This window comes from Gossypium raimondii, chromosome 7 (genome assembly GCF_025698545.1).
Source record: "Gossypium raimondii isolate GPD5lz chromosome 7, ASM2569854v1, whole genome shotgun sequence".
In the NCBI taxonomy this organism is placed as follows: Eukaryota; Viridiplantae; Streptophyta; class Magnoliopsida; order Malvales; family Malvaceae; genus Gossypium; species Gossypium raimondii.
The window spans coordinates 49,340,976-49,355,687 of NC_068571.1; the positions used below are offsets into that span (position 1 = coordinate 49,340,976).

General features: G+C 31.0%; 1 protein-coding gene and 1 long non-coding RNA gene across 2 annotated transcripts; both read left to right on the forward strand.

Moving 5' to 3' along the window:
* The first annotated feature begins 3,330 nt into the window (after positions 1 to 3,330).
* Positions 3,331 to 4,292, forward strand: LOC128042357 (uncharacterized). The gene is made up of 2 exons (XR_008197639.1): positions 3,331 to 3,624; positions 3,940 to 4,292. It is a non-coding gene; the product is annotated as an uncharacterized LOC128042357 (long non-coding RNA).
* Positions 4,293 to 12,174: 7,882 nt separating this feature from the next.
* LOC105780205 (auxin-responsive protein IAA29) lies at positions 12,175 to 13,783 on the forward strand. The gene is made up of 5 exons (XM_012604435.2): positions 12,175 to 12,200; positions 12,276 to 12,848; positions 12,932 to 13,167; positions 13,250 to 13,334; positions 13,411 to 13,783. The coding sequence occupies exons 1-5, from the start codon at positions 12,175 to 12,177 to the stop codon at positions 13,460 to 13,462; spliced, it is 972 nt and encodes a 323-aa protein (XP_012459889.2). The 3' UTR covers positions 13,463 to 13,783.
* The last annotated feature ends 929 nt before the right edge of the window (positions 13,784 to 14,712 follow it).

A 14,712-nucleotide genomic window follows, 5' to 3' on the forward strand; every position in this document is an offset into this window, starting at 1 on the left:
AAACTTAAAATTATTCGTGAAATAACAAAAAAAATACACTGTAAACTACCCAATACTAATTCTAAATAATGGTTAATCTTTAAAAGATTATTTTCAAAGCATTGGGTGGAGATATTTTGTTACATATCTCTTATATCTTAATTTTCTCATTTTTTTTTCTCAAAAATCTTATCATAATGTTTATCCCAAATTTCAAAATTTTATACAATTATAGATAAAAGGTGTGCAAACATTTAATAGGCAATTTATACATCACATCCAGTGTAACACCCCCTAACCCTAAACCGTCGCCGGAACAGAGTTACGAAGTATTACCGGACATATCGGATAACTTATAACTAATTCACAAGTAAATAACATACATAGCGTACTTTAATCAATACATCACCTAGATACATGCCACATTATCAAAAGAAAGGTACATCACTAAAATTTCTTTGAGGTCGGGATTGCTCTGAATGTTGGACCGGTCACTGGCTTTCTACTAACCTGCGCACGAAAACAACTGTACGCTGAGTATGGGTATACTCAGTGGTATTACCATAATTCAAATTTATAACATTAATCGATAAATTATATACATTTTTATTTTATGTCTACAATTATTCATTAATTATGTCATACTTTAAATCAATTTGATCATTAATAACAATAAGCAATATTTCACTATCTCAATTTCATTGGATTTTTCACATCTCATTCCAATAGTTCATTTCAATTCATATACAATTCATTCAATTTATCACTATATTCAATATAATTCTATTGCAATTTGTACTCACTAATATCATATAACAAAATTTACTCTTAATCACATCATGAACTTTGGGTTCATATCTTCAAATCTCATATCTCGATTTCCAATTCACATATCAATTCACAATTTCACTTTCTCATTTCTTTCCATAGCTCAATCAATCACACTTATTCAAAATTTTTCATTTCAATTATTTACCCCTATTAACAAGACTCGGACCTTGACAGATATATGGATCCAACCAAACACACCAGAATATCCAACAACACACCCGGAATAATATAAATCCTCCTTAACACACCAGTGTATCATATCCTCCCAAACACACCAATAAGGCATTAGATGCCTCTTCGGATAAACCGAAGCATATATTAACAGAATCATCTTCTCGGCCGAACTACAAATCTCCCCATCACATCACAAATCCTATGGCATGCCATTTGTATCCAATCTAGTCCGATAAGTTAATAGGGTATTATTTTACTTTTCCAATTTCGAATTCATTTCCACAACAATTTCAAATATTCAATCAATTCAAAACATCTATTATTTCAATTCACAGACAATTCAATATCATTTAATTCAATATCGATATTCACCTTATTTTTATTTATTAAACATATTATTCAAAATTCAACAATTACTATTAATAAATTCAATACCAATACGTATTTATCATTCAATTCAATCATGATACTTACCTCAATTTGCTTATCATGTATATTAATTTAAATTTTAACAATTCATAATTAAATTCGAATTATGGTAATACTAACCAAAATTTTCTCGAATCACTCCTTGTCCACCTTCTCATTTCCTTTCTCAGACAATAACTCTTGCACGACATTAGCAATTAGATTTGGAACTTTTGAAACCCCTAAGCCATGGTTCACTTTCTTTTTCTTCTTTCTCTTTTTTCTTTCTCAATTTTCGTTACGTACGAGGAAGGATTAGCACCCTCGTAACGCCCAAAAATTGGTACCTAGTTGATTAATTAGTGTCTTAGTGTCGAAGATTGAAAATGTTAAAGAGTTTTAAAAATACAATCCTTAAAAAAAACTCGAATAACGTAGATTGAAATTTAAGATTCTCTTGTTCCGAAGGGATATCACATCTAGCACGTTAGGGCACGATACTTTAAATCATCGAAGCCAAGATCACCTTATGGTTTCAAAAAAACATACTTTGAAGTTTTAAGAGGATATTTGGCTATTTGGTCAAACGAGAAATCGAAACCCAGCACGTTAGGGCACGTTTTCTCGAATTTCCAAATGCAAAATATTACCTTTATTATGAAATTTTAGAATGATATTTTAGCTATTTGGTCGAACAAAAAAAATCTAAACCCAGCACGTTAGAGCACGTTTTCTCGAACTTCTAAACGTGAAATATTGCCTTATTTTGAAATTTTAAAAGGATATTTTTAGCTATTTGGTCGAACGAAAAAAATCGAAACCCAGCACGTTAGGGCACGTTTTCTCGAACTTCCAAACGTAAAATATTGCCTTATTTTGAAATTTTAAAAGGATATTTTAGCTATTTGGTCGAACGAAAAATCGAGACCCAGCAAGTTAGGGCACATTTTCTCGAATTTCCAAACACAAAATATTGCCTTATTTTGAAATTTTTATTTGGATAAAAAGGAAATGAAATGCCTAAAAATGTACGCTTAATGTATTAGGTTTATTAGTGACATAGTTTAATACGCAAAAGGAGTTGTACATGGCTAAATACAATAGTGCGACATACGTTTTAAAATAATCGTGATATAGCATGCATAATAAAATATACATATAGCGTCGATGCTAATAAATCTTAATATATACGCGCATGAATAAGATTAATGATATAAATAACAATATAATAAAAACAATAATAATAATCAACGATAACTATGATAACTATAAATCTAAGTTTTGAAAGTACTTGAAAAATAACAAATAAATTAATGATAGAAATGAAATTGCAATAATGATGGCAAAAATAAAATGAACAAAATCGATACTAAAATAATAAGCAAATAAATAAAATAAAATGAAATGAAATGAAATAAATAATAATGTAAGTTTGATAAAAAATCACAAATAAGTAAATAAATAAATATTAAATAAAATATTAAATAAAACCTTCTTTTTAAAATAAATAAGTAAATAAACAAAAACAATTAAACCGGCAAGGGACTAAATTGAAAACGGATCCAAAATCTGGGACTCAAATCGCAAATAAATAAAAGTGGGTGGTTCGGGACTAAAATGGAACGTGTATGAAGCACGAGGGACTGACTCGGAAATATCCCCATCCCTTATGCGCATCGTTTCAACACGGACCAAAATGAAATAGGCCGAAAAATCGCGGGGCAAGAACGTAAAAGAAACGAGGGCCAGATTGCATTAATGCATAAAATCGGAGGGACTTGACATGAAATAGCCCCTCCAAGAAAAAACACGCGGATCCCCTAGCGGGTCGGGTCGCGTGCACGGGTCATGGGGATAAACGGCGTCGTTTCGCGTTTGGGGAGGTCACCTGAAACGGCGTCGTTTTATATCTAATATGAATATCAAAAAAAAGAAAAAAAAAACAGTTTGCTTCATTTTTTCACAAAAAAACAGAGGGCTCAGCCTCTCTCTCTCTCTCCCTCGCAGGCTCCAAGCCCGGCCGATAGGGCCGACGCCGGCGCCACCGTGACCCCACCGTCATCGGTGATCGGGGCAACGCAAAGGTCGCGGTTTTGGTCTGTTTTTAAGGCGCTTGAAGGCCTAAACCTCTGGGCTTCAAGGCCGAAAGGAGAAGACCCCATGTTTTCTCCCTTCACGTCCCAATTTCGATGACCGAAATGGCCGGCTAAGGGCTTTTCAGGTGACCCTTAGGTATTATCCTTCCTCCTTTAGGCTTGTTTTCTTTTTATTTAACAGATTCGTAAAACAAAATAAAAAATAAAAAAATGACTAGTAAATAGATTGAAAAAAAAAAGAAATATCAACCTCTGTTGTTCTTATTTCTGATATTCTAATATGTGTCCGAACTCATAGAAAGAAAAAGCTTGTGGCTTTTATAGCCAAATTACAGACTCTTTGATGATTGCTTTTTTCGTTTTGTTATTGTTTTGTTGTCTGTTGTTTCGACTTTCTTTTTGTGTTTTTTCTTTTTGTTGTTTTGTGTTTGCGTGTGGCTCTCTCTTGCAGGTAGTCTGACGCGCGTGAAGGGCCGACGACAGGCGAGCAGTGGCGGCGGTGGTGCTGACTCGCGTCGCCGAAGGCTAAAGACCTCGGTGCGGCGCACCTAGGGTTTTCCCTTAGCTGAAAGTTGGCATAATTTTTGGGCCATTTGGGCTTAGGGTTAAAATTTGGGCTGAGGGTTTAATGTTTGGGCTGGTTTAGTAATTGGGCTAGGATATTTTATTTGCTTTTATTATGGCACTGGGCCCGGGCATAAATAGGTCTGTACAAATATAATATAAAAACATACTTATTAATTAAGTAAATATAATATAATATATATTTTAAATTAAATATATCTTAGATTTTTCAATGTTAAACCGCCACAACTTTAAACAATGGCATAATTGCTTCTTTGATCCCTTTAATTTTTCTTAATCTATAATTAAACTTTTATCTCTATTATAATTTAATATTTTTTATAATTAACCTCAATTTAGACAAATTCACTTAATTAAAACCTAACTAACGACACAACTAACTTCGTAATATTTATAATAAATATTTACAAGTCCGATTTATAGGAACGAAGTCTCGGGAATACATTTTTTTAATTCAATTCTTTTTAATCAATTAACCATCGGAACATTAAAATTTCTTAACGAAACTTTAAAACTACCCTAATGACACTCTGCAAATATTTATAAAAATATTTACGGCTCAGTTTATAATATCGAGGTCTCGATACCTCGTTTTTGACCCAATTTACCTAATAATTTCTTTTAAATCACAAAATTCACTAAAATTTTGAAACATTTCTAAAATCACGCTTAACTTATAATTATTAATTAATAAATTTTCTAAATTTTTCATCGGATTTAGTGATCTCAAATCACTGTTCTGACACTACTGAAAATTGGGCTGTTACATCCAGACTAGTTATATTCTATGATTATTAGAAAAGTGAAATCATAATATTTTTTTTTATTATCAATTTGGTACCCTATGATTTTAAAATATGAAGGAATTTGGAGGAGTGGGTGCTTACCTTCATCCAAAATGCATCAACGTATTAATATCAAAATATTATTATTACAATTTTAGGGTATCTGTAATTAAATTTGAACATACTAATAAGATATATGATATATATATGTATATATATATATATTCATCAATGTCATCCTTGTATCATATCTAAAATTGTGATACGGAATAGACATATGATGCTTTTTTTCCACCACCATTCATTTTGGATTCTTTTCTTCATTTCTCTTACGGACCCAACATGGCAAAAGCTAATGTCTAGTAACAGCCCTACCGTTGTTATTAATAGACTGTAAAATCTATTTAAATATTTTCAAGAAGCTATTGCGTTTCATTCTCATCCTATCCACCATACCACTACACCCCTAATGGACCAACCATGTTATTAATGTACTCAACAATTTCATAATTTGTACCAAAATTCATCCTTTATACGGAAAATAGACTACAATTTTGTTATAACCAATTTTCTTTTGATACAAGATGGAAACTTGACATTTATAGGCCGACAAGATATGGGTTGTTGGAAAAGGACCCATGACTTGAAAAACAGGGTTGGAGGATTCATCACTCTATTTGGGCCTCATAAGATTACAAATAATTAAAATATGGGTCAACTACGATCAATGTCACTAAACTATTGATAAGTTTACATTTTGGTTACTCTAACTTTAAAAAGTTGCAAAATGGTCATTCAACTATTCAAAAGTTTTCGTTTAAGTCACTGAGCTCTTAAAACTATTATTGTATGTCCTTTTTTGTTCGCACAGTTTGTACCAGTTGAAACCTCTCATTGCCTTTCTCTTCTACAATTCTATTTTTTTTTTCAAGAAACAACTTTGAACGTCACGAATTTGCGAACCAAATGCAACCGGTTTTCTTCTCTGATCTTCGACACTGACTGTTAAATCGACTTGGATCTAAGATATGCTCTTCTATTCGTTAATGGGTACCGAGACACAGTACCAATTATCAAAGTTTTATTTTTAATTGTATATAGCACATAAAAGTAGGTTAAATATAATTATGATAGAATAGAATATATAAATACACAAATTACTATATCTACTGAAATCCCAATTCCAATGTCCTCCCACAAGTTTTAGGTGGAACAGTTTGTGCATGGCTTGATTTAGAAAAGCTAGGCTGTCTAAAGGGACAAGAAGGCAGTACCTTTAAATAAATTTCACATTTCACTTTCACTTTTATATAATATTATTGTTTTTAAGACTTGTTTGGTTAGCTTGAAATTGGCGTCATAATTTGTTTATCTAATATTCGAGTTTTGATAAATAATGATTTTTTAGATGACACCTTTCACAAATATTACTTTTTATTAATTAATTTTATCCTCACTCAACACTTTGTGGTTTAAAAATAATAATAAACTATCACCCGCATTCCTGTTTTGGTCAAATAGATTCTTTTTTGTTAATTAAGTCAATTTTGTATTTTCATCACTCCACCGTTAAAATGTGTTTGATCACCGAACGGAATGCTGGCATGGCTCGGTATAATAATAAATTTAGCCATCAATGTTTACCAATTTTGCTAATTTAGTCTTGGTTTTGAAAAATGTATTAAATTTAATCCTCAATATTTACACATTCTATCAATTTAATATTGATTCTAAAATTTAAAATATTTCATATAAATATATGAAATATTGAAAATTTTATTTTTTAATTTTAGAATCAATACCAAATTAACATAACATCGAGGATTAAATTTGTTGATTTTTAGAGTTAGAACCAAATAGATAGAATAGGTAAAATATTAGAGGCTAAATTTAGAATTGAAAGCACATTTCAACTACTAATAAAACTGTTCATTTTGTCTCTCCTTCTCCTTGTCTTTTTACATTTTACGTTTCGAGTAATGTGTGAACAATTTTAGGGTTGAAAGAAATGTTTAGGACTGTTGATTTTAATGATAAATAATTTATTAAAAGAAGGAAATTATCATATAAGATTATGTTTATATTTTAAACACGGATTACTTCTAACTTTCCCTTCATTTTGTTTCTACTATAATGTTGCGTTTTGGTCGGAGATACCAAATCAAATTTGTCTTTTATAATTAACACAAATAAAAGGGATAAACATTACATATGGTTTAGGGTAAATTTGATCCAATATTAATATTGTTCTAGAAATTTTATTGAGATTGTCTCCATAAAAATCTATCCAATTTTTCTCAGTAGTCACTCTTCAAAAGATTGGAGTTTGCAAGATTATGTTAAAAAGCATACAATGTGGAGTTATTCAAAAAATGATTTGTGTTTTGTATTTAATTTTCATTATCTATTAGATTAGATTTTAACATTGATTATCTTTTAAGTCTATTAAAATCATAAATATTATAAAAATAATGACTATTTTATAATATAATAACTTTAATTAGGAAAAAAACAAATGAAAATTTTGTTAATATATTGTTAATGTTGTCAACTTCTTTTTAAATGTATACACTAGTCATATGGTATTAGAAATTTTACAGTGTAAAAATATTATTTAAAATAAAAAAATTATGAGTTTATTTTCACCCTATTAAATAATTTAATATATAAAATAAAAATACTTATAGTCTAAAAGCGGAAATGAGCGGCAGGTTTGAGTTTTGTGTCATCTCTTTGTCCCCACGTGCGGATGTTTTGGGCAAATCCAGACAAACAGATTTCGTTGTTTCTTTGTTTTAGTCCTTCAAATTTTGACAAAATCCATGTTTCCACTTCAATTTGATTTCCTATTGGAAATTTTTTTTATCTTTATTTATATTTTCAAATTTTAATATATTACAAAATGTGTAATGTTATTTTTATATAATAGTGAGAAATTAATTATTAAATTTAAGTTTGAGTTATAATTAAGCATGCTAAAATTAGATGGGGACCGTGAAAGTAAATGTAATGAAAATGCATTTTATAAAGTAGAAGGAAATACTAAATTTGATTTGTTGCATTGATGTATGAGCAGAAACATTTTAGGTTTACCTAATATTAAATATCCATGTCCTTTTATATGCTATATTGATTATCTTTTAAGGAATCGATGTTCATTATTTGTACTTCTTATGAGTAGAGTCTTAAAATTAATTATGTTATTATAATTATTAGCCACAATGATTAACAGCTCATTTAGCTTATGTTTTAGAAGCTTGATATTAACTTTAAGGGAGAAGAAAGTGGTGATTTCACTTAAACAGGCGGACTGCTAGAAAGATAAGAGGAGGGGGAGGAACTGTGAGGACTTGGAAAGTAGAGTGCAGGGAATAATTATTCAAGGTTGCTAATTAAGGGGAGAAGATCATTTTTCCTTTTATGTATTTTTAGGGAAAGTCCTTTTCTTTGGTAGCGGTGACATGACAAAGTGATTATCATCAAGGAGTGCTCAGGGGTATACATAGTGGGGCTCATTTTGTTATTCCTTTTGATGGGGTATGAAGTTATTACACTGAGGTGGATCCAAGCAGTCCTCAAATAAGTGTTCATATTGGAGAAATGTTCACACTAAAAAGCATGTGACCATAGTAGTGGGTGGCGTTAAAACCAAAAGACTTATTAGATGAGAATGAGCCATAGAACGAGAAGTGATGAATTGTTTTCAAAGTGTCCAGCCCAAGTGGGGTATAATAGTTCTAAAAATATAAAAATCTAAGTTATTTGTGGTTTAAATGAAAGATATGGTATAATTGATTGTGGTTGACTAAAATGAATAACCCCAAAAAAGAGGTTTAGGGGGACCTCTTAGGAGAGGGTAAAAATCAAAGCTCCCAAACAACCTAGTCGATAGACCGCCCCTCACCTACATTTGGAGACTCATTGAAAATAGCTTAACAACGCAACGAAATGAATGGTGGAGAGATTGATTTGATTTCTTAACCATCCAAGTCGCCCCGTTGGATTGGACTCACTTCGATTTGCCCATGCACTTTGATTCAGTAGACACCCTGCCACTCTTTCACTCCAATTCTTCATAAAATTTTGGTCCCCCTTGTCTCCCTTATAATTAACTCGCTTTAAATGCCTGGACCAATATTAGATGTTGTAAAAATATCATGTCACATCAATAGATGGAACTCAAAATCTATAAATCATATAAGTTGAATACAAAATCAGTAAAAAAAGAAGAAGAAGGGAAATTCAATTCTTTTTTATTATTTTAAATTTTTTTAATTATTTGGTAGTTTTTTAACTCCATAAATAAGATAAAAATTATCATTTTATCTTTCTTTTGAATAAATTATTATTTATTTAATTATATTTTGAATTCTGTAGAAATTGAAAATCCAAAGTTGATTCAATTATTTCAACAATGTCAATTCATTGGTTTGTTGGAATGTGTGTGACCATCATTGCACCACCGCATGAGTCGGGCGGGACATGGATGTCACAGTGGCCTTCGCCTGTCTTGGGGTAGCCTCCCGCATGGTTCCCTCCTTCCTAAAACTAGTTTTATAAAAAAAAGAAGAAAAGAGAGATAAAATGAAGTGACTTATGCTTGTTATTCAGCACTAAAACATAGCACAAACAAGGCACATAGCGAAAAGGTGTTTTTGTTTCAAACATGACAAACTAATCTTTTGGGGCAGACATTAAGACAAGTTTGCTGTGGATTGCAGTCTCCACCATTATTCTAGGGGTTAAAAAATACCCATCCATTCCTTTAACAATTATTCTTTAAGGTGTTTGTATGTGGGGTTATTATAAAAATATATTCACTTCAAATCATGTATTTAATACCCTACGTGCTGATTAATAAACAACACAATTCTGTTCTCGTCGTGCATTGCATTGTTTATATTTGTTGGCTATCAATTAGGGATGCTGGGTAGCTGCCTGCTTCCCTACCAACTTCATTACTTTCAATCAAAGCAAATTTTTCACTTAAAATCGTCAGATCCCATCATTTTAACAATTGCATGCCGTGGTTGTTCTAAAAACCCTGTTGAGGAAAGCTAAACTTGTAGTACCACAAAACTACTAGGGATGCATCATTGTTAAAAACAATACTTAATGTCCCTAAAAGGCTGTTTAGCATTAATGATACACAAAATTAAGCCAAAATATAAGGAAATAGAACTTGTCGGCCAACAAAACCACAAAGAAAGCCCAAAAATAGCAAAAGAAAATGTCAAAGAGAAAGTAAGTTTTGCCAAAACACACATCCCTTCAATATTTAAATATAAATGTCTTATATCAAAATTACAATAAAATCCTTGAACTTGGAGTTCAATCCCTACGGTCCAACCAATTTATTACTTCAACCAAGTATTAATTTAATTATAAAGTATTCAATGTTTTTAATTAATATGTTAAATTTTGAAGATCAAAATATTAGGATTAGATTTTAATTTTATATAATCCCGAATATAGAAGATTCTGGAATAAAAGAGTGTAGCAATTGTTTTGGAATCAAAATTGACATAATGTCAAATTTACATCTTTTGTTAATTTAATTTTATTTAGTTTTAATTAATTTTGACTCTTAACCTTAAAAAAGTTAAATTTGATCATCAATCTTTTGAAAAGGAGTCTAATTGATCTTTTAACAAAAATATTGTCTAAAATGTTAAATTTTAAATATAACATTTCGCATGACAATTCACTTATATTTTTTTGTGAATTTTTATAATTTTAAATCCTTATTTATATGGTATATAAAACAAATAGTACCATTTTAACATGAAATGCATATGAACTATTATATAGTAAAGAATTAATATTTTAATTGACATTTCTTTTAAAAATACAATTTAACCTTATTTAAAAATAATGGTTAAAATTAGCTAAACAAAATAAATATCAAATTCACAGAAAATATAAGTATTAAAGACTCATTTCAATGGGTTAAACATTGTGCCAAGGGGAAAAGAGAAGAGTAATGAAATGAACCAGATTGGGTAAGTTTTCCTCTAAAAAATGGGTAAACTACATTAGAGATGATTATAAAATAGTCATTTCTATTTTGGTTATTTTAAATTTTTTTTGATTAATTTAGTCACTTTTGTTAGAATATTTTCTCGAAATGGTGACCGACTGTTATTTCATTAATGAGAAGCTGACTGGACCTATCACGATATAAACATTACAAATTAAAATTTATTCTTTTAATCCCTTTAAAAATTAATTTTTTACTCTTCCCTTTCCTCTTTTCTTATTTTCCTTTCACTTACCTTGTCGCTAGTGAACAATGTCTTAAAAATGATCGTGAATGAGATAGCACTTAAGTGACCATTTTGAAAAATTATACTAACTTCGTGATTAAGTTGATAAAAAAAAGTTAAAATGGCAAAAATAAAATTGATGCTATTTTAGGATACCCTCCTATGTAGTTTACCTGACGATGAAACCAAAGACGTGTCGATCATCTTTTTTAATGCATAGGGAAACGAAGAAAGAAAAAAGGGTGGCCCTTTCTGCAGGTTTGACTATCAATTTTGTACCTAGTCAGGAATTAAAGTCTTCTTCTTCTTTAATTTCAATCTCATAAGTACCCTAATCTTTTCTCACTCTCCCTATACCGCATTGTTTCACACATGAATCTGCCCATCCACTCAACTCCCGCTTTGGGTTTTAACCCACGCAGTATTGAGACCTAAATATCTGCTACTTTTCTTCAAATAAAAATGTTAAATTTAGCTGTTATCGTTTATATTTATTTATTTTTAGTTAAATTTAGTCTCAATTTTTTAAAATAGTCAAATTTAACATTAATCTTTTAAAAAGAGTCGAATGGTCATTTTTTAACGAAAATATTGATTAAAACGTTAAATTTTTAAATATGATAGCCTACATGATAATCCCCATGTACTTCTCGCTTCTTTTTTTGAATTTTTTTATAAATCTTAAATTATTTGTTGATGTAACATATAAAATAAATTGTGTCATGTCGGGATGAAGTATACGAGAATTGTCACACTGATTTTCATGCCAACATTATTAAAATTTAATTTTTTAGTCAACATTTTAGTTAAAAAATGATTTAATTCTTTTTTTTGAAAAATTATTAGCCAAATTTAACTAAAATAATAATAAAATTAACAAAAGAAAATGTAAATGATAAGGACTAAATTTGAGATTATACCTAAATAATAATAATGTATTACCTTAATAGAGGTTAAAGTTTCAGTGTTGGTGTAGAAGTGGGCGTTAAGAGTTGAAAGAAAGGCGGGGAAAACAATAGGGAAGAAACTCCCAGTTTTGGTGCCCGTGAAATGGTTTGGCAGTGTAGTGTGCAAAGGTACAGAAAACAATGGGAGAAGCAACCTAAAAAAGGAAGAGAAAGAGGGGACAAATAGGTCGGCTAAAAGTGAAGCAAAACATGGACCCACTTCACCAAATGCTACCCTCTGTCTGCTATATGTCCCCATCCCTCAATCTCACCCTTCTTCTTTATATTAAAATCCCCCCCTCCCAACTTTGTTACCAATAAACCTAGATTACTATTGCACTCTTTGCTTTGCTTTCCTTCTCTCAAGACTAATAGCATTTGTCATTTAAAGTTGGGTTTTTTTGGGGGGGGGAGGGAATCTTTGTTTTTTGTTGTTTGTTGTGTGGTGTGCATGGAGCTCCAACTGGGACTCTCCACTCCTATTTTTCCTTTCAAAATGTTGGACCTCAACAGCTATGGTTACGAGCTTAGGGAGGGTTTGGGTCCATTTGGCATTAATGTTAATAACAATTGCGACAGTTGCAGCAGCAGCTGCAGTTCTAGCAGTAGCGGCGGTGCTGATGATGGTGGTGGTGGCACCAAAAAACGACGCCTCCTTGATGAAGAGAATCGAATTGTTCCTAAAACGTTGCCTCTTTTGTTTTGGACAAACCAACGACCTAATGATGAAGATGAGCCGAAAGATGTCGACGACCACTCTTCTTCTGCCATTTTCAAGTACTTCACTTTCCCTTTCATCTCCCTTTTCTTTTTATTTCGTGCGCCTGTCTTTTATTGAATTGAATCTTTGGTTTTGATAGGAATGATGGAGAGGGTTTAGTGGGGTGGCCACCAGTGAAAGCGTGGAGGAAGAAGGTGCGGCGCCGCGTAGCCAATGTAAGGGCGGCGGTGGAGAATAGCTGTGGTGGTAGGGCTTCAAGTTCTACGTACGTGAAGGTAAAGATGGAAGGAAATGCAATTGCAAGGAAAATTGACATTAGTCTTCACCACTCCTTTGAATCGCTCACAACCACCCTGATGAGAATGTTTGATATATGTAAGTATATATATAATAAAACAAACCCTATAGACCTTGCTTCAATTCAATCCTAGTTTCAAACATTCTTGTTTGGTAACAGCTGATGAGAATGGGCAAAAGAGCTTTAAACTCACTTATCTGGACAGAGAAGGAGACTGGCTGCTTGCTGAAGATGTTCCATGGAGGTAACTTTTTCCTTGTTATTTTATTTTTCCTGTTTGGTTACATACAGGCTGATGAAGAAGTTTGGGTTATTTTCAGGACCTTCATTGGATCCTTGAAATACATCAAATTAATTCGAAGCAGATGCTAATAAGTTAGTGATGGGATGGATGAAACTTGAAAGAATGGTCATGGCCTTTTCAATTCTGCTTCAATGTGAACATATAGTAAATGAAACACAAGTATGTAGATTTGAGAGCAATAATGATACCCTGCTTCAATTATTCCAAAAACCTTCCCTACCAACTTCATCAACCTTTCAATATTTCTTAAACATGAATCTATTTTAAATGCCCTCTCATTTCTCTTTACCCAGAATTCCATTTTTCAGCTAAAACTGAAATTATGAGAACGAATCAAAATACAGTGCTACAGTTCTATTGATTTGATAAATGCATACTCTGTTTTGATACACCTCTCAAAATCATGATATTGTATATACATGAATATGAAAATTTAAATAAAAAATAAAGTACTTTTTTTATTAAATTGAAAGGGAAATTGTTATGTATCCTTTATAAATTTAAAGGGTACCAATACTTTGGACATAAATTCAAATATAAAAGAAAAAGAAATAAAGCAAAGTTGGTCCAAATCCAAACTCTAATGGGATACCCATAAATATAATCCCACCTTAACCTGGGCTAAACAACTTGAAAATAACAAGAAAATATTGTTAAGGGTGACATTATGCCAATTGAAAATAATCTCTTTCTCATATATATATATATATGAAAACTATTTAGTATATTAGTAAAGTTTTAGACTCGCAAGTAGGGTTAAGGGATTGATAAGTACCTTATAAGAGTATAATAAAATATTAAAAATAAATATTTTAAAAAGAGACATAACAGTTTTTAAAATTACTTATGAAATAAAAAAGCACACTGTTATTGTATCAAATACTAATCCATATATATATACATTATACACACAAAATTTATCTATCACATGCATGTGCATGTGAAAATTACTGATATAAACGTGCGTGTATGTAAAAATTATTATATTGTTTGAAAATAATAACACGACATATTGATATATACAAAATTATAACAAAACAATAAAATAAACTAGTTTAAATTTTAAGTTGAAAGAAATAATATAAGTAGGTACAATTTTTAATGTCACTTAATGTGTAAAATAACACACAAGATTTGTTAACATAGTTCAAATAACAATTCTACTCAATAGAGTATTACTGAGTGAATGATTTATTCATCAATGGATTCGAAACCATATTAGCTAAAACCCAAACTGATCGTACAATGTGAAGCGATTGCAACCCCAAAGAGATCCCCACCTGTTACCATCACTCAACCCCAAAATACTTCACTCATA